Genomic DNA, 25,176 nt, shown 5'->3' on the forward strand with positions numbered 1-25,176 from the left:
GAGCGACAGGTATATATGCTTTCGACGTGTTTCGCAAGGTTGCCGCTAGGCTGCGCTGGAAACTCCCATGTTTTTCGTTCCTCGATCGTTCCAGAGAGGGGTGGAGAATCGTCTGCTTCGCTCATGCGCAAACCGCAGGAAATTTCGCGAAAATTCTCTCCATCCCCACTTACATCTCTGTGGGAAAACATTGGCAGCAAAGAATCATCTCGAATCACTGAAGATGTTTCGCTTGAGTTATCTTTCAGTGAGCTGGGGTTCGTGTGTGCATTTGGGACAGAAAGTTCTCGTTTCAACAAGTGAACGCGCGTGACAGTAAATATGTCAACAAGTGTGAACGCTATTGAGTTTTAAAATAGGTCTGTTACTTATTTTTGATGGTGGAATGCTTTGATGGCTATATTCGATTTAATCATGGGCAATGAAAGTTACTCTTGTACTTTTGCCAGACCCATGTCAAACGATGAGCACCAACCTTTTCACTTCAAATGCATGTTCCTTTTGCTTTAGAGCGTCGGCTTGCAATCGTCTGTTCGTAAACTGGGCAAATGAAAAAAAATGATTTTTAATGCATGTAAATCGTCGAGTTAGAATTAGCGAGTCATTCTCATTTCGTTCGACGAAAACATTTCAGGAAAATGTTTTCGATTGATTTTCAACATCATTGCTACATAGACATCCTTCCAATATTTGCAACAGATTTAATATGTAATTTAGCCTTCACTCCGTGAGTGATTTCCAATCTAGATCCTCTAATTATTTTATACGCTACTGTTTGCCATAACAACGGTTCACAAATCTAGCTCTTCTATGTTGCACGCGATCCAATTCGGCAATCAATCCAACTTCATGAAGATCTCTAATACTGGCAGCATACATGTATTCTGCGAGTGACAGTTCCTCACTCCCTGCGTCGCCTGTGGCTTCCCATTAAGATCTGGAATTCGAAAGAACCACACCTTGAATGAAGCTAAGGGTGCCCAGAGGGGTCCCCGAGTATTGAACCAGGGCCCTACGGGAAGTAACCTAGTGCTCTACCCACTGGATACTTTTATCAGCTGCCATTCCTTTAACGAATATTTGACTGTTATTAAAATCATAATTCTTCACAGATCGATTAATGAGGGGCTAGTCTTCAAAGACTCCTTGCCAAACGCTCGTGTAGGATTCTCAGGGAATTATGTAAAAAAATCCCGATCACGGGGGCCCCACGGTGATTAAAAATAAGTGTCCTAAGCATTAAATAGTTCACCTCTTTGAGATGCCAGGTGCTGAGAATGTGCCGACATGTTTAATCGCTCCAGAATAGCAAATAAAAATTTCTGAGTAGCATCACAATGGCGAAAGATGTTAACAATTACCTAACTACTTCATTTTTAAGAAGATTCAGAAATGATGACCATTATCTGTATTTGGCCCACTGTATTCGACCAATCTGATGGCATGAGAGGCCTTCTGTAGGAGGGGAAGAAATTAAAATGTGGACATTTCAAAGGATAAAATGAATGTTTTAATGACAACATAAACCATTCTAGTTTTCAAATATTTGTTTGGAGTTGAAGGTGTCAAGCTTTTTGCAATACTACCCTAAGAGGCTCGCTTAGCTAACTGCATAAGGGCACTGCGTTGATATGGATGGAAATGCATATGTGATAAAATACACTTAATTTCTGCACGAAGATTCGAATAATTAATTCACGGTTCGAAGATCATATAGAAGTCTCTGTGAGCTAACGAGCGTGCGAATGGTTTACTTCATGGACCAGTACTCGTTTGAGCGACATAAGGGTGAAACCTACGGGGGAGGAAAAGGGCGAACATTTAAATTGACTAGCATTAAGTATTTCTCCCCCCTTCCACCACCTTTTAAAGAGATGTCATTTTCCTTCAGCATATGCTCGTATGTATATTTGATAGATTTCATTGGTCGGGTTAACAAAATACGTCAAAATATGCATATGTACAGTATGCATCTGAAATTCATGCAATTACCGCAAATCTAAGGGGAGGGATAATCCATTGACAATTTAATTACATGACATGATAAAAGAAAGTGTAATAATTTGGTTATAAACATTAATATAATATATTAATGGTTAATTAAAGGCTGAAATTCGTCAACTCAGCAAAAAGGACAAAGTTTCCTTATAAGCGGCCTATTTACGTCAGAAACATTCCTTGACGTAAAACCATATTGGAAAAGAAATCACATCTAAAATAATTTCAATGGTTGATGATTCACACGGTCACGATTTCAAAATCAAACGAATATGTAAAGTCTATTGACATACAGAACAACAAATGAGAAAGAATTCTCTGGAAAGGTCTAGAAACGTCGAGAACGCCCCTCGGACCTTTCCACACACGCCTCGAGTCGTGTCTCCCTCGCCCCACTACTCCCCTTGCTGTTTCCCCAACCGACGGGAAGTTCCTCGGTCTTTCTCGTAGGCACCAGAATGGCCGAGACGAGGCAATTTGCACACCCGAGACCTCTACCGAAGAAAATTCACACTACCTTGCCTCACGCATATATGTATATAAACTGGAACCCGCTCAGACCATTCACTTTTGAATACTGGATTTCTCGTGTAGAGGAGAAACTGTTGAACACCGGGTGATTACCGTGATCTTTACTAAACTTTGAAGTCGCAAGGAGTGTGTAAATTTACCAAGTGTTACAAACGGAAGAGAGTGACATCACAACTGTTAAAAGTAAGTATTTTTCGTAAATTATCAGACTTTCAACGCCGATGGTATCACCTTAGAATTTCATTCGTTTAATTTGGTTAAATAATAACTTTCACCGTTTTAATTCTATTTCGCTTTTGCCATACATGAATCATGAATTAGATTAAAATACAAATTTTTTGAGAGAACTTTGGAATATGATGTTTTCTTCATCTATTTCAACAATTTTAGATGTCGCGGTTTCGATCAGCCCTTCGTCCATTCTTTGCTCCCAATCCCTGGGATAACTTCAGAGGTCCTCTGCAACTCTTCGACCAACCTTTCGGAATGGGCTTAAATTGGAATGACTTCCTGCGGCCTATTATTCCTTTCCCAACAAATAATTACAATCGCCCATCGCCCGAGACTTCTTGCGTCGAAATGGGAAAGGATGGCTTTAAAATGATGATGGACGTGCAGCATTTCCGACCCGATGAGATAACAGTAAAGCAAGTGGAGAACAGCATCGTGGTGGAGGGAAAACATGAAGAGACGGCAGATGAGCATGGATTTGTGTCGAGGCACTTTGTTCGACGCTACGAACTCCCTACTGGAGTGGATGCCAAAGCCCTCACCTCAACCCTATCTTCGGATGGTGTACTAACAGTTACCGCCCCGAAGGTGAGTTTGTGGGAGAATGATTAGTGTTATTAGCGGTGGTCAGTCAGCAATATTCATGCGTATATGTGCTGCATATGTCAGACTGAGTGTCATGTTTTCATAAGCGGAAACGTTAGCAAAGAATTGAGTTTTGACCATGTTCCTTCAAGAGCTGTCCACAAAATGACCACAGTTCGTAGGGAGAGACGGAATGCCCTATCAAAGGGAGGAAGGGGCCTTTGGGCTCTCTTGGGAAATTATTTTGGCTTTAGATTTAAATACTGGATTTATCCCATGCATAACATTATTTATGGAATGCTGTATCACCGTCTTAAAAATTAGTGCGATTTGATTTCAAATTTAACACTAATTTTTGGAAAAAAAGTGAAATTATTTTCGTTCTTTTTGATAATGGTGTCTTATAAGTTGTCCAAACCTACTACTGCATGAAGGGTTATTCCAAAGGGATGTAAATAGATGGGGATATCAGGGGACTTTCGTTAATGGATTCCTGCAAATCAAGGAATATAAATATGAGTTTCAAGATGATGAGTGCTATTCTGCTTTATCTGTGGCAGTTGGAAGCAAACGTTACCAAATTTGTTCATAAATCACGGGAAGTGAAGTTGCTAGCTGAATATATTTATCTTATAAACTCTACCATGTCGTTAATTTAATACTCTAAGCTGTACAGTCACTCCTACTAAATTAACATTCAAAGAGAAAAGCCAAATAAATTTCTTTTTATGGCATATCCTCTTGATTTTAAGATTTTTTGTGGGATTGGTTGACGGGGTCTTATCATCATTGTGCATACCCATCTTCTTAAGCAAGGTTCCTGTACAATTGGAACAAGAGGGGCAAAAAATGTACTTTTTAAACCTCTTTACTGATTGGATCTTGGAGTCATTCATTCAGTGCTTCACATTTTGGTCATTTTTCATCACCCTTTGACCAAATCTGCCCATTAAATCACTGTCTACTCTTCCTTTTCAAATGGCCTGCATTTTTGCATCCCTCGGTATAGTACACCCTCCAGCTGAAGGATCGAAGGGCCTAATCATTTGAGATTCATTGATAATGCTCGCAAATGCATATGACTTGTTGAAAATCGTCTCTAAATTTAGTTTTGATTATTTTATTTCTCTTACTCTAATTTACACAGTCGTGTCACATGAGTACTTGTGATATATGCATTTCTTAGGAATGTATACTAACTCCCTATAACTAGAGAGCTTGGTATTAAAATTACTTTACAATAGATTCTAATTTATAAGTCTTTGGTTGAATAAAAATCGAGCAATATTTTCACCGTTTCTGTGATACCTCGCAAAGTAAAGACTACTCATTACATTTGATTATTTTGTTTTAATGCTGGGAAGATTTGATTATGATTAAGAAAATTGTATGCTGTAGATATAATTAATGTGTATTTATTAATGTTTTTTTTTCAGATTGACTACTCGAGTAATGAAAATGTTCGAACCATAAACATAGAACAAACTGGAAAGCCTGCCATTGAAGATGCAGAAAAGAATCCTAAAAATAAGTGAATAATTTAACAAAGGTAGTTTGACCTCGGACACCCGGTGACCTGTTTTTAATATCTATAAGACTGATAAATATGCGCAAATAACTTTAGTATTGATTTTTAAGACTGATGTTTGCTTAGTAATATATTTTGTTAACAGAACTTCTCAAACTCAAATAACCGAGTTGATCAATCATCAACATTTAAAAATAGCAATGGCTACCAGTATAATTATAGGTATTAGGTTGAATATACCTTTATGTACATTTAGTTTTATGTTTTTATTTAGTTATTTTAGGTGAATCTTTAGGCTTCGTGGCATTAATATGAAGGATGTCATTGCCAGGTGTGCATAATAAAAGAATGAAAAAGAAATCACAAAAAAATAATTGCTTTGCAATATGAGTGAAAACATTATTAGATTTATTTTTTGCATCTAGAAAGAAGCACTGTTCTATATATTGAACTATACATGTAGAATTACAATGTATGCTTCTTTAATCTTAGAGAATTAGACATCATTAAGGAGAAATGTTCCTAGTAAGAATTTAAAGTTTGTATATTTACAAATGCAGTGGCAGTTATTGGTAAAAACTCTCTGTACTACTTTTCCTGTATATATACATATATGGGTTAATTGTCAATTGATTATTAATTGTCTATTGTAATTGTCTACCTCATGCTTGTATGTCTCTTTGAGGTAAAATTATTCACACTAAGGGCATTAAAATTAGTTGTAAATAATATGAGTAAAATAGATTTATACTTCACTCAAATATATGCATATATTGCCTATTGAGACTATTAAAAAATATTATATTCATTTATGGATGCCAATGCTAATTGGTTATATGTGAAGGATAAGACTGATAGGAATTATAGACCAAAAGAATGAAATAAATGACATGTCGTTTTCCCAGTAAGAGTTTTTAGTTTTGTATTAAATACCAAAATCTTCATATAAATATGTTCCTTTTGGGTCATTAAAATATCCATCCATGCCGAGGACAAATTTATTATGCATAGTTTTAAATGATATGAGTGGATTATAAATGAATAAAAAAATAATGGCAAAACATTGTCTTTTATAATAATTAGGTCAATATTTAGTAGCTAGTGAACAATTTATGTAAATGTGTCCTTTGGAGCCATTGACATAATGTTATTTGCACTAAGGGCATTATATTTATCTTAAATTCTATGAGTGAAATATTTCATTTAAGTATATGCATAAATATTGCAATTTGAGCGCATATAAAAGACTTGCACTCATGGTATTGATGCCAATGCTAATTAGTTGTAAATGTTATAAGAATGAAACATCCATGAAAAAACAATAGTATTATAAAAAATAATATTATCCACACAAATGATGTTTATGTTGGCCATAAATGACTTTAAATTGAATTATTTCCTTTGATATATGCATATATTTTGATTATTGAAACCATTTGAAAACTTTGTATTTACATTACCTAAATATCAACTGCTTGAAATAAATATGAAATGAAAAACCAACGAGTTAAAAAATGCCAAAATTGTTATGGCCATTTGCCCATAACAATTTTGATTTATATAAGGGAAAATGTCTTGGTCTGTGGGAATCATTAAAATAAAATTATTTACTTTAAGAATGGTAATGTTAATCAAATATGATGGGAGTGAAATATAAAAAAAAATGAACAATAACAGTGTGTCAATCTTTGTATTAGAATTTTTTGTTGTGTATTATGTTTGAAAATAAAGTTTTGCATAAGTGGTAAACCAAGCAATAAAGTATTAAGAATTAAATATGGAAGATTTTCTTTATACTGTCTTGTGGATTGATCATGATTTATCATTGGTACAAATTAAAAATATTCAAAATTTGAACACAATGATTAAGGCTCTCTGACTTGTTCAAATACTGTCTGACATTAAGACTTTAGAGGGTTTAATTATTAAAATAATCGACTATTAACAAATTCTTTACTTATCAAGCAATCGTCAAACTGTAAACTCTCCACACATGCAACTCCAGTGGAAGGTATGTTTATGTTTGTACCTTGTTTGATTTATAAAAATGAGACGTAAAAAGTTGTTTAGACCTTTCTTGAAAATAATGTGCCAGTCGATTTTATTGTCATTCTATGTAGGCCAATAATAAAAATGGATGAATCCACTGCATCATAGATAATGTAATAGGTTAGCGATCCAGTAAAATTAATAATAAAATAAGACAATTGAAATAGATGTGATTATGCTAGCATAATAAAAGTCTAAGAAAAAAGCTTTAGTTTGTTCATTCAAAATGGAGTGAGACAAAGTTTAATTGTGGTTTTGGATCAAGTAATTACTCTCCAAGTGAATTTTTCTCTTCTCTTTCAGTAGAAGAGGGTGCATCACTTTTTTGTAATATTGATAATTCTGACATTATAATGATGGTAGGTTCAGTCATGCTACTCAATACTTAAACAACTTGAAGGCATGAATGATTAAAAAAAATTGCTATCTCAGAAAGAAATTAATGAGTTTTCACTAAATGAAACAAACAAAACTGAAGAAGGTCGAGACTCACTTAGGTGCCTCTGAGATAAGTCTACTTTGAGAGGGCACTGTGGGAGTACTTCAAGCAAGCATTGAAGAAAAATGTGTTGATAAGGAGGCTAGGAATGCAGAGATAGTAATGCGCAACGAGAGACTTTAAAAATGCTCAAGATTGGGGGAATACTGGAATAATTGAGGACTATGTTCATACTGCCTTAGCAACACAACTTGCAGGCAAAAACTCAGAAATATATTGATGAATTAGCAGGATAATGATGCTTCATCAAAAGGTAGCCTATTATTACTAACCTATGATATTGGTACTGCAAATAAAACATCTGGAGTTATGAAGTCTTGATTAATGCAAGAGGATCTTAAATAGGAGGATGATCAACATGGAAAAGAAAAGGAGGTACTTCAGCAGTAAAGAGTTGCTGAAAGATTTAATATCAAATTCAACAAGTGATAATAAGAAAGGTTCCAAAATCCTTGATCCTTTGCATTGTACTTGGAACAGATATTGGCATGCAATGATAACAAACTATTAATTAGTAAAAGAGTTCATTGCATTTAATATTATACAAATGGATCCAATAAAATTCAAATTTGTCTTTATTAAGAGGACAAAAGGAAGACCAGATACAAAGAAATGTTCAATGGCAAGAGGAGTATGCTAATCATAGTAATGATGCATGGTTTTTGCCCAAGTGATTGGTGGATGGACTTTAAGATGACAATAAACCAAACATGGAAGGAATCATGGCTGAAGTATCTTTCCTCAATGCTTGCTAATGTGTGAAATTGATTCTGATTGGATAGTGGTGAAGAAAACATAGTACATACATACATATCTAGTGCACAAGGACTATCAGTACACCAGGGGGTTGAAAACAGTGTGGTAACTATAGGGTAAAGTAAGAATTCATAAAAAAATAGAAAATATTGAAACCATGGTTATTTTAAAAGATGCCATTACCATTAAATACTGTAGAAGGGGTTCATGTTTCCCAAAGCAAAATACAAGATCATAGGGGAATAGTAGGATAATGGCTAGGAATTAAGTCATCATGTTCAGGTTGAATGTAGTCAATATACAAATTGATGCACTCATCATGGCAGCTGCTGAATGGGCAAGTACAGTGTCTGTCAACTGCACCAATATGTTTAAAATTTTGCACAAATGACTGAGTCACTAGATAATTAAGAATTTCCAAGTTATGAGATACCATGGTACACTGTGTATATCAAATGTATTGAATGACAGCAATCCATATTTGATTTGATAAAAGTGATACATCAGTTTGCAAAGAAGTTACCAGGACCTCTCCATGATGCTGATGTGGTCTTTTAAAATGAATGTTCATGAATAGTTTGTAACATCATCATGTTCAATGACAGTTATTCAAGAATGAGATAAAAATTATCTATGGCAACCATAAATGAATTCTTAAAGAAATTTCACCCACTCAAAACTTGCATGGACTCCATTTTTGCTGCAAATAAGATGAAAATTAAGTAGAGCAAAGTGCAGTGAAAATGGTAAAGCGTAAGTTAATGCAGATTTTGAAAGCTTTTATAATGGAGGGAATTTGGCCATAACATTTTTATTCAATATATGCGTATGAAAAATGGATGGCTGAAATAAGCTGCCACAAAGTTATTGAGAAAGTTGAATTGGCACTACAGGAGCCGTGGTTGAAAGAAATCTTTTCAAGTGCTTATTTCAAGAAAGGCTTGTTAGAGTGTAAAAACACAATAAAACAGCCTTTTTGAAGAAATACATACTATTCCATTTGTTGAAAGGTAAGACAGCTATGAAGTTTGAAGTGGAGCAGGCAGATTACAAGAACCTACATGAATATATTGATGGCCAGCCTATGCTCACATTTCAAAACACGATCTCTATTGGGCCAGAGACATTTGTCCAGAGTCAAAGGGATTCAAGCTAATTGATCCAGAGATTAGAAAAAATTATGGATATAATGTTTCTGGAAAGATGTCACTTGAATAGAGTGCTAAGGCTAAACTAAACTCTTTCAGATGCAGGAAGAATGACAGAACAATAGAGTAACTTAGTGATTCAGGATCAAATCAAAGTAACCAGCAAATGACGAAAGCAATGACCAAGTTAAAGCCCCTGCCATGTAAATAATGGCAACTAGGGGATGAGCCTCCCTATTGGTGCATGACCATGGCATCAGCCTGATTGCCACAGATAGTCATGCTGAACCACTTCTATGAACATTCAGATGAGTCACTGACTTGTTTCTTCAAGAGATTTCTATGGACTGTTTCGGAGTGCATGCATAATCAAGTGGTAGTTTCCCCCATCATGTGTATCTGCAATATATAAATGGCAATGCTGAGCTTGAGCTGTCACTTTTATAAGCATACCCACACATCCATACATAGTGGGGAAGCTACCTGATCATTTCAAAGCAGTTACTTATGCCTTGTTGCAAAGGTATTTGAAAAGCATAATACATAGTCCTTCAATTTATACTTTCAATCCAACCTGAACTAATTTTGCTTGGAATAATACTTTCCCATAAAATCTTTAATAGTGTAAATGAATTTTCTGGTTTTACGTGCTGACTGGCTGCACACAGATTAACCCCACGAGCCGGTATCGGTATTTAAATACTTGGGCCCTACTCGCAGTCTTTAATTTTTCTAAAATCTCTCCCTGTTGCAGCATTGTTGAAAATAATTCATATCTTTTTAAATGTTTATTCTAAAATTTAAAAAAAATTACCAATGCTGAATTGCTTATTCTATTTAGTAAAAATTTTACTTACGCTATGTTTTATATTTTCACTTCTTTATTTGCCTTAAGTTTTAAACCTCGTTACTAAAAGTTAAATTCTGTGTGATCAAATTTGAAACAATCCCCTGAATATAGGTCTGCCATGCAGTTGGGGAACTAGTACACTGTATCCCTCCATTTACCTCGTGCGGAGCACAACTGACATCTTCTTTGAGGCCTCAACTTCTTCCGGGTCGGCTGTATCTTTTCATTGAAGTACCTCTCAACCAAAACTCCTCACTCAAACTTGCACTATCACATCCAATACTCACTTTTCTTTCTCTGTCCAGGTGTTCTACTTAATTCTTTATATTATCTTCAATCAAAAAAAGCTTATCCCTCTTGGAATCCTTTACGGGGGTTATATTATATACGGGGCTTTTTATCCTATACGGGGGCTTTTTTACTTCTCTTTCTCAAGAGAGAAATCTAAAAACTGAGACAATAGATGGTGGTGAGGCCTTTTATCCTCGCAACTGTCAAAACAAAAAGAAAGAATGATACACGAATGGTTCCAAAGAAAATAGATACGTAGATCATATCAAGCAATAAAGACGAACAGAACCTGAGGACAAAGTGTAGATGCAAAGAACTTGCTTATCTCATTACAACAGACTAAATAGATTTATCTTCCTTTAAGAGTTCCTGTTCATGTAGTCAAAACAGAAAGATTAGGAAGACTTAATATCCAAGAGGACCACATAGTTATATTGAACGTTTTATTCAATGGTGCCGAAGAAAAAAATTCAAAACCAAGAGAGCGGAGCCGGGTATACGGCGTACGTCGATCCGTGGATAAGACAGCGATGTATCACATACCGAGAACCATGCTGAGGGGTTAAAAGACAGCTCAATCAATTAACACAGTTTCGTGAGAGTGGATGTGATTATGATTAAATGCTCACCAAGCATAATGCCAAATTCAAGAAGATAAAAAAAGGGAATAAGTATAATGATAAGGAATTCTAAAGCTTTAACTAGGTAAAAACAGATGTCATATTAGAAAGTTGTTGACAAAATACTGGATGGGAACCAGGGTATGTGTACAATAAAAAAATGGCAAGATTATGTTAAGAATGGCACAATACAAACCAAAAATGAAACAATAGGAACAGTTAACAAAAAAGGATTACATGAAAGATGGTTAGTTTGATAGAAAACAAAAGGAAATGGAGGAATATAAGCATACATTCAGAATAATAAAATACAAATAGCTAAATAAATACTGAGGCAAAAAACCAATAAGGAAAAAATGTGATAGAAATAGCAGTATTAGGATAATGAGAATTTACAGGGATATGGTGGAATGAGTGCTCAGCACAAGTAAGTGGAAGAATGAAGCTGAAGCAAGAAAGGAAAATCTGTTCTCACTGTCAGAGATAAATCAAAACAGTATTAATTGAAGCAGATGTGATTCAGGTAAGGTGGAATATGTGCATAGACGAATAGTAGTTTAGGCATAGAAAGCGATTATGAATTCAATGAGGAAAATTTAGATCCAGGTGTGCATACTTGATAATGAGGAGAGGAATACATTAAAGGAAATGCAAACTAATAAGACTGTGAGGATATTGACATCCCTGCAGAATGATAAAGTGCTTAGGTAAAAAAGGGGATAAAAAATTTTCATAATATTGTTCTTAGAATATATATAGCAGTGCTGTAGTCTTACTTCTCTGAAGACCTTGTTAGATCAGTGATTCCCAATAATGGGAAAGGTGCAGTATGTGAGGACTCAAGGACCCTTAGTTTCATATTAAAGACAGATATAGTAGAATTATCCAAAAAATAATGAAAAAGAAGGTAAATGATAACTTCAGGGATTGTTTTGGCTTTAGAAAACATAAATTTGGCAATTTGCCATTGTAGTAATAAGGTTGCTGATAAAATTGGATATATAAAATACAACCAGATGTATTCCATAATTTTTGGAATTTGAAAGGGCACTTAGCCTAGTAAATAAGGTTCAATAATGGTATTACCTAGGCCTGGAAGGATAGGCAATTTATCTCACACCTGTATATGTCCAAGAAATCAACAGTTTCAGATATTAGCTGGAGCTTGGAATGGGTGAAAGGGGTTGGGTAACAATCATGTTGGTGAGATTTTCAGGTGACTAAGCTTTAGTTAGTCTCTAAGCCAAGGGATTGCAATAATTGCTGAAAAATTATAGAATCAGTATGGTATTAGAATCAATGGAAAGAAAACAAAGATAAGGAATTACTCCAAAAAATGAAGGCTATGGCACACATTAAAGTTGGGGGGGGGGGGCAGAAACTAGAGCAGGTAAATAGTACAATTATTTAGGATATGTTTTAGAAGAAAGTGAACAAAGAAGTAAGGACATTAAAAGAAGAATTGCATTAGGTAAAGCAGCTTTTCTAAAGAGGGGGGAGTTGATGGCATTGACTCTAAGTAAAGTTGCAAAGATAAAACTAGTGACTAGAGTCAAGTAAATGTAAGAAGTCAACAGTTTTCAAGATGTGGTCATAGACTTTGTATGTGCAAGGGAGCAGAATCAATGTACACTAGCATTTTTCCTGCCAAGCTTTCTGTTAATATATTAGGTGGGTATTGTATTCATTGTCCAAAATTTTATTTTGTGTTGACAATAAGTGGAATTATATGAAAGGAGATATGGGAAGATGAGTGACTGACAATATGATGGCGAGACTATTTGAAATTATGTACACAAGTAGATTTGCTTGGCACCTAAATACAGGCAATTATTCATGAAACTTCTTGAATTAGTTTTGGTAATATTTTTAAAAGTAGTCTGTAGGAGGATGAGTTGAACTCATTTAGAGTATTGCCTTTGTGTTGCTTCTATATGAGCTAACATAACAACATTTACAAAAATTACTGGAGAGTAGAAACTGCACTCATAATGAATATTGGGGTCTCTCTGCGATGAAATGAGTTATATACAATGAAGGGTGCTCCTGTCTGTGTGAATGCCTGGTTGAGTTTGTGTTAGGTAGAATACATCTGATATGTAAATAGGTAGGGCCTATAAGTGACTTTAGAGGGAATGGCAATGAAGAACACTTGTTGGGTGCATGCATGTAAAAGTAACAGATTTTCTCAAGTATGCAATTTGGACATGCATCAATTCATTCATATACATGGAAAAAGGGGTCACTGTAGGGGTATTGTGGATTTCATTTTAGACATGAGTTGGCAGAGCATTGCTGAAAGACACAAGGGAAATGAGAGGATCTGAATGCATAACAGATCACTTATTTGATGGCTTTAGAAAGTAAATCTCTTGGACCGTTACATTCAAAATTTTGAATCCCTTTGCCCAATAACATGAATTTTTTTAAAAAGTACCAACATATGCACATATATAAAATAATGGTCATGACATTCCCTTTTATTAATACAAACTAGCAATTACAGTAGCTATACAGGAAAGTGGAAGCACTGCCAGGAATTAAGAAGAGAAATTGGTCAGTATCCCATGTCATCCATGGTCAGTATCAAAGATGTGGAAGAATAACTATTAATCAACCCAGAATATACTCAAGAGAGATAGAAAGAATACATAAAGGAGCTATATGGCAAAGATATAGAAAATGCATTAAGGGAATCAAATCAAATAAGGCTGTGGGGGTGTATAACATTTCACAGACCTAATTAAGGAAGAGTTTGGGAAAATTGGGAAGGAATAATTTGTATGAGCTCATTTGTGGCATTTTGAGGGAGGAATTTTGCTGAAAGACTAAATCAGATCAGTATTAGCTCCCATCCCAAAAATGAGAAAAGCAACAGTATGTGAGAATTATAGAATAGAGCAAACAGCAAGTTTATTGGCAGATTCAAACATTAAGTTTGATTCCACCTAAAGCTAAGGTAGTACTTGGAACTATTAATAAAGGCATGGAAAGGAGGGTGAATGTTTACGAATGTCCAGTTTGGTTTCAGAAAGGGGATAGTCAAGAGTGATGCCACAGCAGTAATAAGGACAATGCTAGAAAAGAAAATAGAATACAATCAAGATGCCCTCCTTTATTTCATGGATTACAGGAAAGCAATCTATAGAGCATAAATTTTTTAACATAAACTAGAGCAGTTGGAACAATTAAGATATCTTGTAGGGGTTTTGGACCATGATAGTTGGGTGGGACTGACCTTCTACAATAAAACCAAATTAAACTACCTGTTATGCCACACAAAGGACCAAGTTGAACCCCTACACAAGAGTGGGGTGTACAAACTCCTCTGCAAAGACTGCAATGTATTAGGGACATAGAAGAATTGTGTCCCGTAAAAAACTTTAATATGATGGAGAGAGTTGACAACATGGACGTTGAGTCAGAAAGGTAAAAAATATGGTAAAAACTTTGATTTGGAACATAAACTAGAGCAGGTAGAACAATTCACCTATTTAGTAAGTTTTTTGAAGAAGGGGGGTAAAGTCGTTGAAGAAGGGATAAGGTCATTAAAAGAAGGATTTCATTTGGCAAAGAAAGTTTTATAAAGAGGAAAGAGTTAATGATAGGGATCATTAGAAAGGATTTAGATAAAGGCAAGAGAAAATACCTAGAATGGAGGTTTTTGAGATGTGAATGTGGAGGAGAATGGAAAGAGTGAAATGGACATAAAGCAAAACAAAAAAAGAAATTATAACCATAGGGGTTTTTGGGAGAAATAGAAATTATGCAATAAAAGTGGATGGAGAAAATTTTGATTGATGTAGGAAGGTTGAATCCTGTGATAGATGGGAGTAATGACCAAGGAAAGGGAATCTCTGTTTAGCCAAGTTAGTCATGTATAGTTCTACCTCATCTTACCTTGACCACTTGTTATTAGAAGTGCAAAGAATCCTCCCAAAAGAAAAGGTGAGACTGGCCTTCTACGATAAAACCAAATTCAGCAACCTGTTATGCCACACGAAGGACCAAGTTGAACCCTTACACAAGAGTGGGGTGTACAAACTCCTATGCAAAGACTGCAACTGGATCTACATAGGCCAGATGGGAAGGAGATTTGAGACAAGAGTTAAGGAGTATCAAGCATGCTTTAGAAACAACATCTCCACATCACTCTTTGCCAAATATCTGAGAGATTGTGGCCATAGAAGCGATTTCATCCCTGAAATTCTGCACATTGATAAGAAAGTTCACGGCCTCGATAAGCTGGAGCCATTAGAAATCCTTCAGCACATGAATTATGGAGATGTTTTGACCAACGATATTCTTTACCCTTCACGTTCCCCATTATGGTATTTCCCCTCACCCCTCTGCTTACCAACCTGACACCAAGCAAACCTTTTCAACAATGTAGTAACCCCTCCCAGCCTGCTACTTAATCACCTGACTAATAACCCAGTGCCATTCTCCCCCTTCACAACACCCATTCCCCCACTTCTCTGCTAACTAACCTGATGCCAAGAAAACCTTTTTCAACATTGTATTAATCCCTCCTCCCAGTCCAATAATTTATCAATATTACCAATCCTCCTCCTCCTCCTCCAATCATAAACTTTTAGCACCCCTCTTCCTACCTCAACCAACCCCATCCTTGCTCCTTCCTCTTCCCCTTCGTCCAGAGATATATTTGTAATGTGTTTGACCTGTAATTTTACCTGAAGATGTTATATCATGACGAAAATTAGGTCGTAAATAAAATATTCTATGTGGAAAAGCTGAGTTGGCTATTTTTCAATTTCAAAATGAAGATTTTCCACCAAGTCACGCCAGAAACAGTTTTATTTATTTCCTTGAAAACGAAACCTGTTCTAATTAATCATTCTGCATATTTACAAATGAAAATCGAAATTTTATCAAATTTACATGCTAAATAAAATAATGTTAGTTTAATATATGATGCTGCCACAAGGAGAGAGTATTTTTATTTTAATGGAGTTATGCCAAACAAATGAAATTAAACGAAGCATGGCATTACATATAGTAGTCAATTGAGCCAAATATTTCTGTGGGAGTAAAATTTCAGAGAGTATCTTGAGTATAATCAGCTGCACTCTCTTTGCTAACTCACTATACTAACTTTAAATATACCAAAATATCCCACACAAAGTGTTGCATTTTCCAGGAGCTTGGGGGGGGGGGGGTTGACACTCCTAATACCTTGCTAATCCCCATTTTCACTGGTACATGATAATCTGGCGGGGTAGGGGTCAGCAAAAACCCCATCTCTTTGGAAACCATAAAGGCATTGTAGCTATAGGCATTTGAATGTTGTGGAGAAATCGTGGATATAGTAGATTCTATAAAGAATTGTAGAAGTGAGCCTTTCTGTCTTCTTCCTTAGTGCTCCCGTCTGATTTGACTCAAACTCGGCATTGTAATTATTTTCGCGGAAAAAATAGTGAAATTGATATAGTCTGAGAGCCAAATGATCTAAAAACAAAAATTTCAAACTTATAACCCATGGATCTCCCTACAACGTAATATTAGTCATTACCCTTCTCTCACCTTCTCTTTCATAATCGCGTGCTATCCACGTATCGCACTTCTCCTTCGTCCGTTTTACTACATGAGGCACCCATAGTTATTTAAGAAATAACAATCTTCTCGTACACTGATCGGTCAATACGCGGAGAGATTATCACACACGGGCAGCGTTATATACAACGTTATGTGGCATATTTTATATAGTTTTTCAGTATTTTAATACCATTATTAATATTATTGCTTCAATTAGATAATCTGACTCAATTCCCATTGCGGTTTAGGAAAAATTCAAGCTTTGTCGTCACGGCGATAAATCCTTGGAACGCGATAACAATCCGTAACGTTGAATGTAAACTGTGAAAGTAAACCTGACGGAAGCGAAAATCAAACCGCCGAAAAATGTTCATGCATCTGCACGGTCGATTTAATTAATAAAACAGCAGATTGAATAGAAATAAGCAACTTTACATTTTAGTTTTCAATATCATTTGACTGACAATGTATGAAAAGCGACGCTGAATAAATGTGTACGGAGGTCGGCGAATACAATTTTCAGACTGAATAAAACTCAATTTATACTTTTTGAAAATGGAATCTATGCTATGAAAATGTAGAGACAGTAAAGGGGGCTGGCAATATGGGAAGTAAGCCCGACGGAGGTGACAATATTTCCCTTAATTTCCCATATTTCCCATAAACGTCCTACATCTCACAAAATTTTCCGTGAAAAAATCCAGAGCTAACGAGGCATGATAAGAGAATTACCGTTGAGTTTTGGAAATCTGGAAAGAGTCTTTGAGGCCGGAGGCACTTCGTCACAATTTCTGCTTTATAACAAGTGGCTTGCAGTTACCATGCTACGGAAAACGGATTATGAAAGGTGGCACTTTGAAAGAAAAGAACAAAGAAGTCGGGTGGGACTCCTTTCCCGATTTGAGGCAACTAAAGATCTAAAGACTTGACGGTTAATGTGATATCTATACATTTTGGAAAGCACTGAGTGAAGTTGGTTTTTAAATACTGTTAGAAAATACTTGCATACCTATGTAGGAAAGTATTTTTAATCATATAATGTAGTTCTAACTGGGGCTAAAGGACACGGGCTTATTAGAGCTCATTTTATTTAAGAAATGCCTAGAAATGATTAGAAGATGTGAAACTTTCCATCGAGAGCGGTTAAAAGCCCGAAAAAATCAGACCATGAGGAAATTAATTCCAACCGTGGTGGTGTTTCACATTCTTGCTTGTTGTGTCCTGGCTTGCGTGTTGTAGGATGTCTTTCGTGCTGCATCCTGAGTTTTTTGTTGGTTTGCGGTAGATGTGTTTGCATGAGTGTTGGATGAAGGGATTGTTGCATGAGTGTTTGCGCTGCTGTGGGTGTAATTTTCCAAGGCTGTTGTTTTGCATGTGGTATTGTTCCTTTTTACGGTTGGTGACCTAACACCCCCCGCCACACGCCCTTGCGGCGGCTTGCGGGGTATTATGTAAATGTAGATGAGAACCGTAGCCTGGAATAACTTTAAGTAAAAGCATTGGAATTCATTGATCATTGCCCCATTTATTATTGCATGGTACAATAAATTATTTTATTGAAGATGATCTTGCCTCCCCTCTAGTTACTATCCGTATGCATGAATAGTGCACTGCCGACTTCAGGTTTGATAACGCGGTACACATTTGAATGCTAGTAGGGTTCATTTTATCAAGTTCTCATTTCCCTAGTAGTGGTAAATTTAGGGGAGGCAACCCACATCTGAAGTAATTTGCGCATTTACGGATGGATGGGAAAGGAGAAAGGGGGAGCAACCGGGCGTCGGCATTAGCTTACTCTTCACGAAAGGCGCCGCAGTTTAACGTCCCATCTGACGGACTCACTTCAAATGCCCTCCACAAAGCACCAAAGTAAGGATCCAGATACTACGGATAAAACGTGCCGTGCCATCCCGATCCCTAGTACCCCCATTTCCCTAGTATTAAAGCAGATTTCGTTCTATGGTGAATTATTGGGATCGATACGAGAGAAGAAAAAGCAAATGTGAAATTATATAATAGAATTTTAACGAAGTTGATATATAAAATAAAGCAGATTGCTTTGATCCAAGTGGACAAACACAACCGTTAGAGTAGCGTTTCTTCAGAATCCGTAGAGTCTTGGAGCGCAAAGTTAACAATCGAATTCAATTGGATATTTTACAATATTTAACTACCTGTCTTAAATTTTTCGTCACCCGTAAAACTTGTTCTATTAACAATAAATATACAACCCGAGCATATATGCTTACTACATTCTGGGGTCCATGGATCAGTAATGACGGTCCCGAGACAAATCCTTCCTACGGTTATTGAACGGATTGTCGGGATGGGGCCATGGGGTGAATTGAGGGCGGTGGAGTGGGTAGTCACACGTTACCTCTGGAGCAGCATTCTGGAAAAGGCAGCATGCATCAGGACTACTCAGCATTCTGGTTCGTCTACCGGCAGAGTGGCAGTGACCTGCTATCGTTGCCTTATACTCGGTACCTACCTTTCCCATGTGGTGGAGGGGGAAGCGGAGAGGTCGGAGGGGGTGGCTTACTCAAGGTTACAACGAGAGCTAGTCGACTGGTAGTGATAGTTCCCGCGTGATTCATTCAATTCATTGACCTCTGCTGGCTCCTCAGCCCCATATCAGTCGCACTAGCCTACGCGGGGGCTACGCTTCCTTAGCCCCTGTAGATTACTTTTTTGAACTAATGATATCCTAAATGTTTTCAAATGACTACCGCATATTCAATTCCCTGTTCTCAGATCAGATGTAAACATATTACTATGGCGCGCAGCTTAAGACAGGTTATTTTACGGAAAGATGCAACCAGAACATCATTCCCATGCAATGAAAAATCGCGCTTAACATAAAATGAAAGTGAATTCACATTTACAGTATGTGAATTGAAATTGAAACTAAATTCACTTTTATTTGATGAGCCTTAGTCAAGCGGTCGATTAATCTTCACTTCAGTTCAGTTGAACATTCAACCTTTTCTACTCAAGTTTAACTTCGCCTTCATTTCTCAGCATCCCTTCCCACGCCGTTCTTCCACTGCAATACCTTCTCTACCCCAACGATTCTTCCCACCACCTCGCATTCTTGAGCCCAGAGTGGGAACTCATTTATTCCTACGTCCGCTGTGACCAACACTCACATATTACTCAAGTCTCGCCTTATTCCCTAAAATACGTCGAGGTGGCTAGACAGCCAGCTACTTATCCCCGAGATGGGCTTGATTTTCTGCCGACTAACGCTCCTGGAGACAAATATTCCATAACGCAGTATTTATGCGGCAGAAGATTTAATTAGCGCTTACAATGCAACAATTTCAAAGCTCAAAGCTGCTGTTGCGGTAACTCGCACGTTTATTAGAATTTGTCAATTAGTGTTCTTTAAAATATTATTTATATATTATATATATATTATATAATATTTAAATATTATATCACACCTTGAGCATATTTTATCACGAAAAATCTATCAAAATAAAGCTCATATTCACAAAATTCTCAAAATCCTGTTCAAAACGTTTGATAAAAATCGATACATTATCTATCGTTGCATAATGGATCTCTATTTATTTTGCAAAACAATTATGGCTGATAAAGAAAAAAATTGGTATGGAGTTTAAGTTGACACCAATGCTTTTTGAAAAATAACTGCTATTGTCATAGTGACAGGCATCGAATTTCAAGTTCTTACTAGCTCAAGTTGTCCAACATTTCAACTTAACTGTATTGCATAATTCAACTTGTTTCATGTACAATATCACATATTTCTTTTAACATCTAGTTGTCTTTAGTCGCAGAGCATCAATTATGTTCTCACAGAGTACATTTATTGCACACAGTACAATGTACGGTACAGTTCACTTGTATTCTGTTCTTTTGCAAAGATATCTGGTCTAGTGTTGGTTCTTGTATTGATTTGGAGCCCAAGATGTCTTAAGTTTTTATATGATATTTCTACAATATTGATACTATTTCCTCCAACATTCAACAAAGTTAATTGAAATGTCATGAGAAACAATCAATTGCACTTTATTCATGCCAATTATTGTCAACAATTCCAAAAAATAAGTTTTTGAATGGAATATTTGACATATAGTGATAGGCTAAGGCAAACTGGAAGTGATAAAATACATTTATTTGCTGAATGCTCATACCCAGATATCACATCAACTACTAACTAACCATCTTGTGAAACCTTACAATTACAATATACCCTTAAATGGTGGTAGTAAATGGGTCAACATGGTTGACATTATTTATACAATGATGAATACTAATTCATGATGATTAGAAGTAAAACAAAAGAAAATGCCTAAACTATGAAAAGTATGTCAGCTAAATTTAATCAAAAATGGTTAAACAGATTGATTGAGGGTTGTGGAAGCTCAAAGACTACCCTATCTGACCAGTGATTATGCATTGTTCCTCCATAGATTAAGGTGCAATCACTAAAGAATATACGTTTATTTATTAGATTTTTTCTTGTTTTATTCTTTTCTTTCAACTGAATTATAATATCAATCATGCCCATATAAATATACTCAATTTTCTATAAGAACCTTAGATGACAAATTCTAAATCTTTGACAAATAGTAAGAATAATCTTTTCGGCCTTTATTTATATCATTTAAGCATCTCAAATTCCCAAAAAAATATGAATCAATGTATTTAAAAACATAAAAAAATGAACAACATGTAGATTTTTCAATATACTTTTATATGCCAGCTTACAAAAACTATTACATGCATTTCCAGGAAATGCTTATTACATTTCACTCAAATTAAATAACATGGCAGATTGATCAAAACTATTTTAATAAATACATTGGCATATGCTCAGATGATGCATTGCATAGCAATCTAATTTCTTGTAAAAATATTTAAATGCTTTCTTTTAATGTTACAAAGTTAAATTTACTAATAAAAAAGCTACTCATGCCTTCAAAAATTTAACATCATGATGCGAACATATTTTCATGTGTTTGCAAAATGTTGAAAAGAATTGATTGGAAATAATTTTTAAAAAAATTAAAAACGGCAAAATATGAACCCTAGAACACATTTTAGTCATTTGCATAGGGAAAAGTTTAGGACATGCAGGCACTTATGTGTTTTTAAACACATCCTCACGACTTGTGAATCATTCACAATTCACGTAAATTAGTAGCCCATCAAGTAATGTTTGGCAATCCAACCAACTGCCTGTTCAAGTTGTTTCTTTCAAAAATCTGATGTTTCTTTCAAGCACTCACTAATGTTTTGCATAGGTTAACATTGACATAGGTATTAATTTTTTTTTTACATTGCAATCCAGTGTTTATCAGCTTTCAACTTGACTATGGACTTGAAAGTTTTATCTTATCTGTTAGTGGTCTTCATCCACCTTGACGTCGATATTATTATTTTACTTTCACTCTCACCGAGTCTGTGACTCATTAAAACCCACCAGGTATCAACAACAGCATTAGTGAAGATTTTACGACTTTTTTACATGCCTACCTGATTGCTTTCCTTTCATTTATTATTCGTCACTGGCATTGTTGTACACAGCGTTTCAACAACTCACTCATTTCCTTTAAATATACGAGGGAAAGCTAAAATAGCCTTCATATTAGCAAAAAAAAGTATTGGTCCACGGAGTCAGTCACTCGTATATGATCCAATTTCTAAAATATATTTGTGACAACTGCTGCACCAACAAAAAAAGTCGTCCTTGGCGCTGTTTCTCAACGCCCACTTTGAACCTATGAGTACACATCGAAACCAGTCTGGACTTGTGCATTTGCTTCCGGTTCACCCTTCTCTTCCTTTGTCGAGTTGTATCCAATTTCATTGTACCTCACTGGATATGTCAGTTGATTTCCCTTGTCCCAGGTGTAGAGTTCCTAAAAAATTAAAACAAACATAAATGAAAAATTTAAATGAAGGTTAATTTTGATAAAATATAGAGTGAAAATTAAATTACTTGAAAGTTATCATTTTCATTTACTTACTTCTGCATGAAGTTAGATTGAACTGATGTTAAATTTTATGCTAAAATTGTTTAATTGCGTATAATAGCACAAAAGTGGAAACTCAGTGGTTCATTAATACTAGGTTCACCTAGAATATCTTTGTGAAACAAAATTTAGCTGCTCTGAGAATTTTCTCAAGAGCCGTCAATTAAGTTTTTTGCTTAAAAAATGTAAGAAATAGGAGAATAGCTAAAGATTATGGCCAAAATCTATGATCATTTAATCCTAAAAATATTTAGGGTGATAAATATCTCACAGTAGAAGAAATTCAATTTGATGCTTTCTGTTTTCTTTGGTGGAACCTCAAAAATACATAAATACAGCATAGTTATACTTCCAGAAGTCCTTTACTGACAATATGAGCAATAGCCTCTTTACAGGGACATTTATTGTTATGTTGAACACCTCTTGCTGACATCTCAGTTTTCCAATTTGCTGCAGTTCTTACTGGATGCATTTTATATTTATATGCCATAAGCTACTGTATGGTATGGAAACTAGATTTGCATAGTTAGAATCCTATTGGATTGCTTTAGTATTATACTCATAAATTTCTCTCTATCTCTGTTGAGTTCCATTCGTAGACCATTAACTCTCTTAACTAAAACATAATATAGGCATAACATAAAACTGGTAGTAAATGCTGTACTATTTGAAGTCCTAATTGCAATAAAATATGTGCCAGCAATAACCAAAATAAGAGAGAACTTATATCTTGTGTAAGGATTTGGATGCTTTCAGGTGATGATGACCAATCTTGTGAATTCAGTAGTAGTTATTAGTGGAGATGGCTGATATTTTAATTTGTTTTTTCCTAATAAAATGATTTGTATTGTTGTTTTTGTATATATTGTTGAGTTTGGTCATAAATACCAAACTGGTACTTTTTAGGAATTATACCATATCAGACTCAACTTTGTAAATGTGTGGTATAAGAAAAAACAAAATAAAAACTTTGTAGGGTCCACAGGAGATTTTTTGAGGTGACCCCAACTTCCATCAACATAATGAGGTCATCCCTAAATAAATTTTCTCTGTAACAAATACTGTTCTGCGTTTTATGTTTTAATATAGTTTTACATAGCTTTATAGTATCCTCAAGGGTGCAGCTTTAAAATAGGCTTGTGATGTCAATTCAATTTTCTTGTATAATACTGCTGAATGTACTATTGTGCTATGGACCATTTATGACTATAACATCCCTGTTATTAGATTTATACTGGTTTATACAGATGGAGGGACCAAATGTTTCATAGAGATATAATTTTTCAGTTATTCCATTACTACACAAATTTAATGGAGACAATGCATTAACACTGCATAATTGTAATGTGGTGAACAAAAAAGAGCATATATTAATTTCAACTTGTCTGGATGTTAATCAGGTACCAAAATTTTAAAATTGGTACTTTTTTAACAAATCGACACAATGTTCAATTTACCTTGTTTTTAGAATTGTATCCAATCATTGTAGTTTTTCTGAAAGGATTGGTGAAAGGCAGGTTCACGTCAAGAAGCATATTCTTATAAAGATCAAGGGCAAATCTGTAAAAAATTAATGCATTAATTAAGGGTAGTAATGAATAGTTTTCCAAATTACTTAAGCTAAAAAGAATAAAATGTATTATTTGATATTAATTATTTAGGGGAAATTAGCTTAAAAAGAATTGGGTGGAGGATGTAATATTTAAATTATTGAAACAAATAGGTGAAATGTAGTCCGTATCCAATTTCTTACTCTCTGATGAGATAATATTTATTAAAAATAAAAGAACACACCCCATATAGTACCATATGAATTACATTCACACAACTTAATGAAAAAGGAAAAAATATTATTCAAGTGATTAGCTTGAAATTACTCTGATTGATTGATGGTATATTCTTATTTGTATTGATTTGTAAATATTTCACCAGGTAAATGTGCATCTGTGTTGAATGGTCTACCACCTGATATTGATCTTGAATAAATACCAAGAATAGTAAACCTGAATTTAGACGTTCAATGAGAAGTTTTCAACCTTTGCAAAATTGTTCAATGATTATAAGGTACACACATGATAAGGAAAAATTTGAATGTAATAATTATATAGATCGTGATCATTTTTAGAAGTATATAAAAATTTTTTATGCCACCAAATCAATGAAATCACCAACATATTCCATTAATATTAAAAATAAGAACATCATTGAAAACCTTTGACATAATTGATAACCATTTAAAATTGAAAGTTAATATTCATATGAGAAATATATTTTATGAAAAGCTGTTTTCAAGGCAAGTAATGAAATGAAATATTTTTTCTCTAAATACTTGTTACAACCTGGCTTTAATAATTATACCATCATTATTAAAGATCACTCATATTTATAATTGATTTTCTATTTCAATAAGATTTTCTGTTAGTAAATCAGTCAAAGGTGTTTTTTAATATGAAATATTTGGCATCATGGTATATAAAACTCATAAAATTTATAAGTTAAGCATATCTTCCACAGATCTATGATGTTGAC

General features: G+C 35.0%; 2 protein-coding genes across 2 annotated transcripts in view; one reads left to right on the forward strand and one right to left on the reverse strand.

Moving 5' to 3' along the window:
* The first annotated feature begins 2,572 nt into the window (after positions 1 to 2,572).
* Positions 2,573 to 6,650, forward strand: LOC139686265 (heat shock protein 23-like). Its single transcript, XM_071583420.1, has 3 exons — positions 2,573 to 2,712; positions 2,920 to 3,348; positions 4,782 to 6,650. The coding sequence occupies exons 2-3, from the start codon at positions 2,920 to 2,922 to the stop codon at positions 4,878 to 4,880; spliced, it is 528 nt and encodes a 175-aa protein (XP_071439521.1). The 5' UTR covers positions 2,573 to 2,712; the 3' UTR covers positions 4,881 to 6,650.
* A 14,701-nt stretch (positions 6,651 to 21,351) lies between these two features.
* The window catches only part of LOC139693796 (uncharacterized), a 985,124-nt gene continuing 981,299 nt past the window's right edge, over positions 21,352 to 25,176 (reverse strand). The window contains exons 13-14 of the mRNA XM_071592080.1: positions 24,105 to 24,207; positions 21,352 to 22,533 (exon numbers count right to left, since the gene is read on the reverse strand). Of these exons, the coding sequence (XP_071448181.1) occupies positions 22,393 to 22,533; positions 24,105 to 24,207 (244 nt within the window). The 3' untranslated portion in view covers positions 21,352 to 22,392. The remainder of the gene's footprint in view (positions 22,534 to 24,104; positions 24,208 to 25,176) is intronic.

The sequence above is a fragment of the Hetaerina americana genome, unplaced genomic scaffold, assembly GCF_022747635.1.
Source record: "Hetaerina americana unplaced genomic scaffold, ioHetAmer1.1.p SCAF_1, whole genome shotgun sequence".
NCBI classification, from domain to species: Eukaryota; Metazoa; Arthropoda; class Insecta; order Odonata; family Calopterygidae; genus Hetaerina; species Hetaerina americana.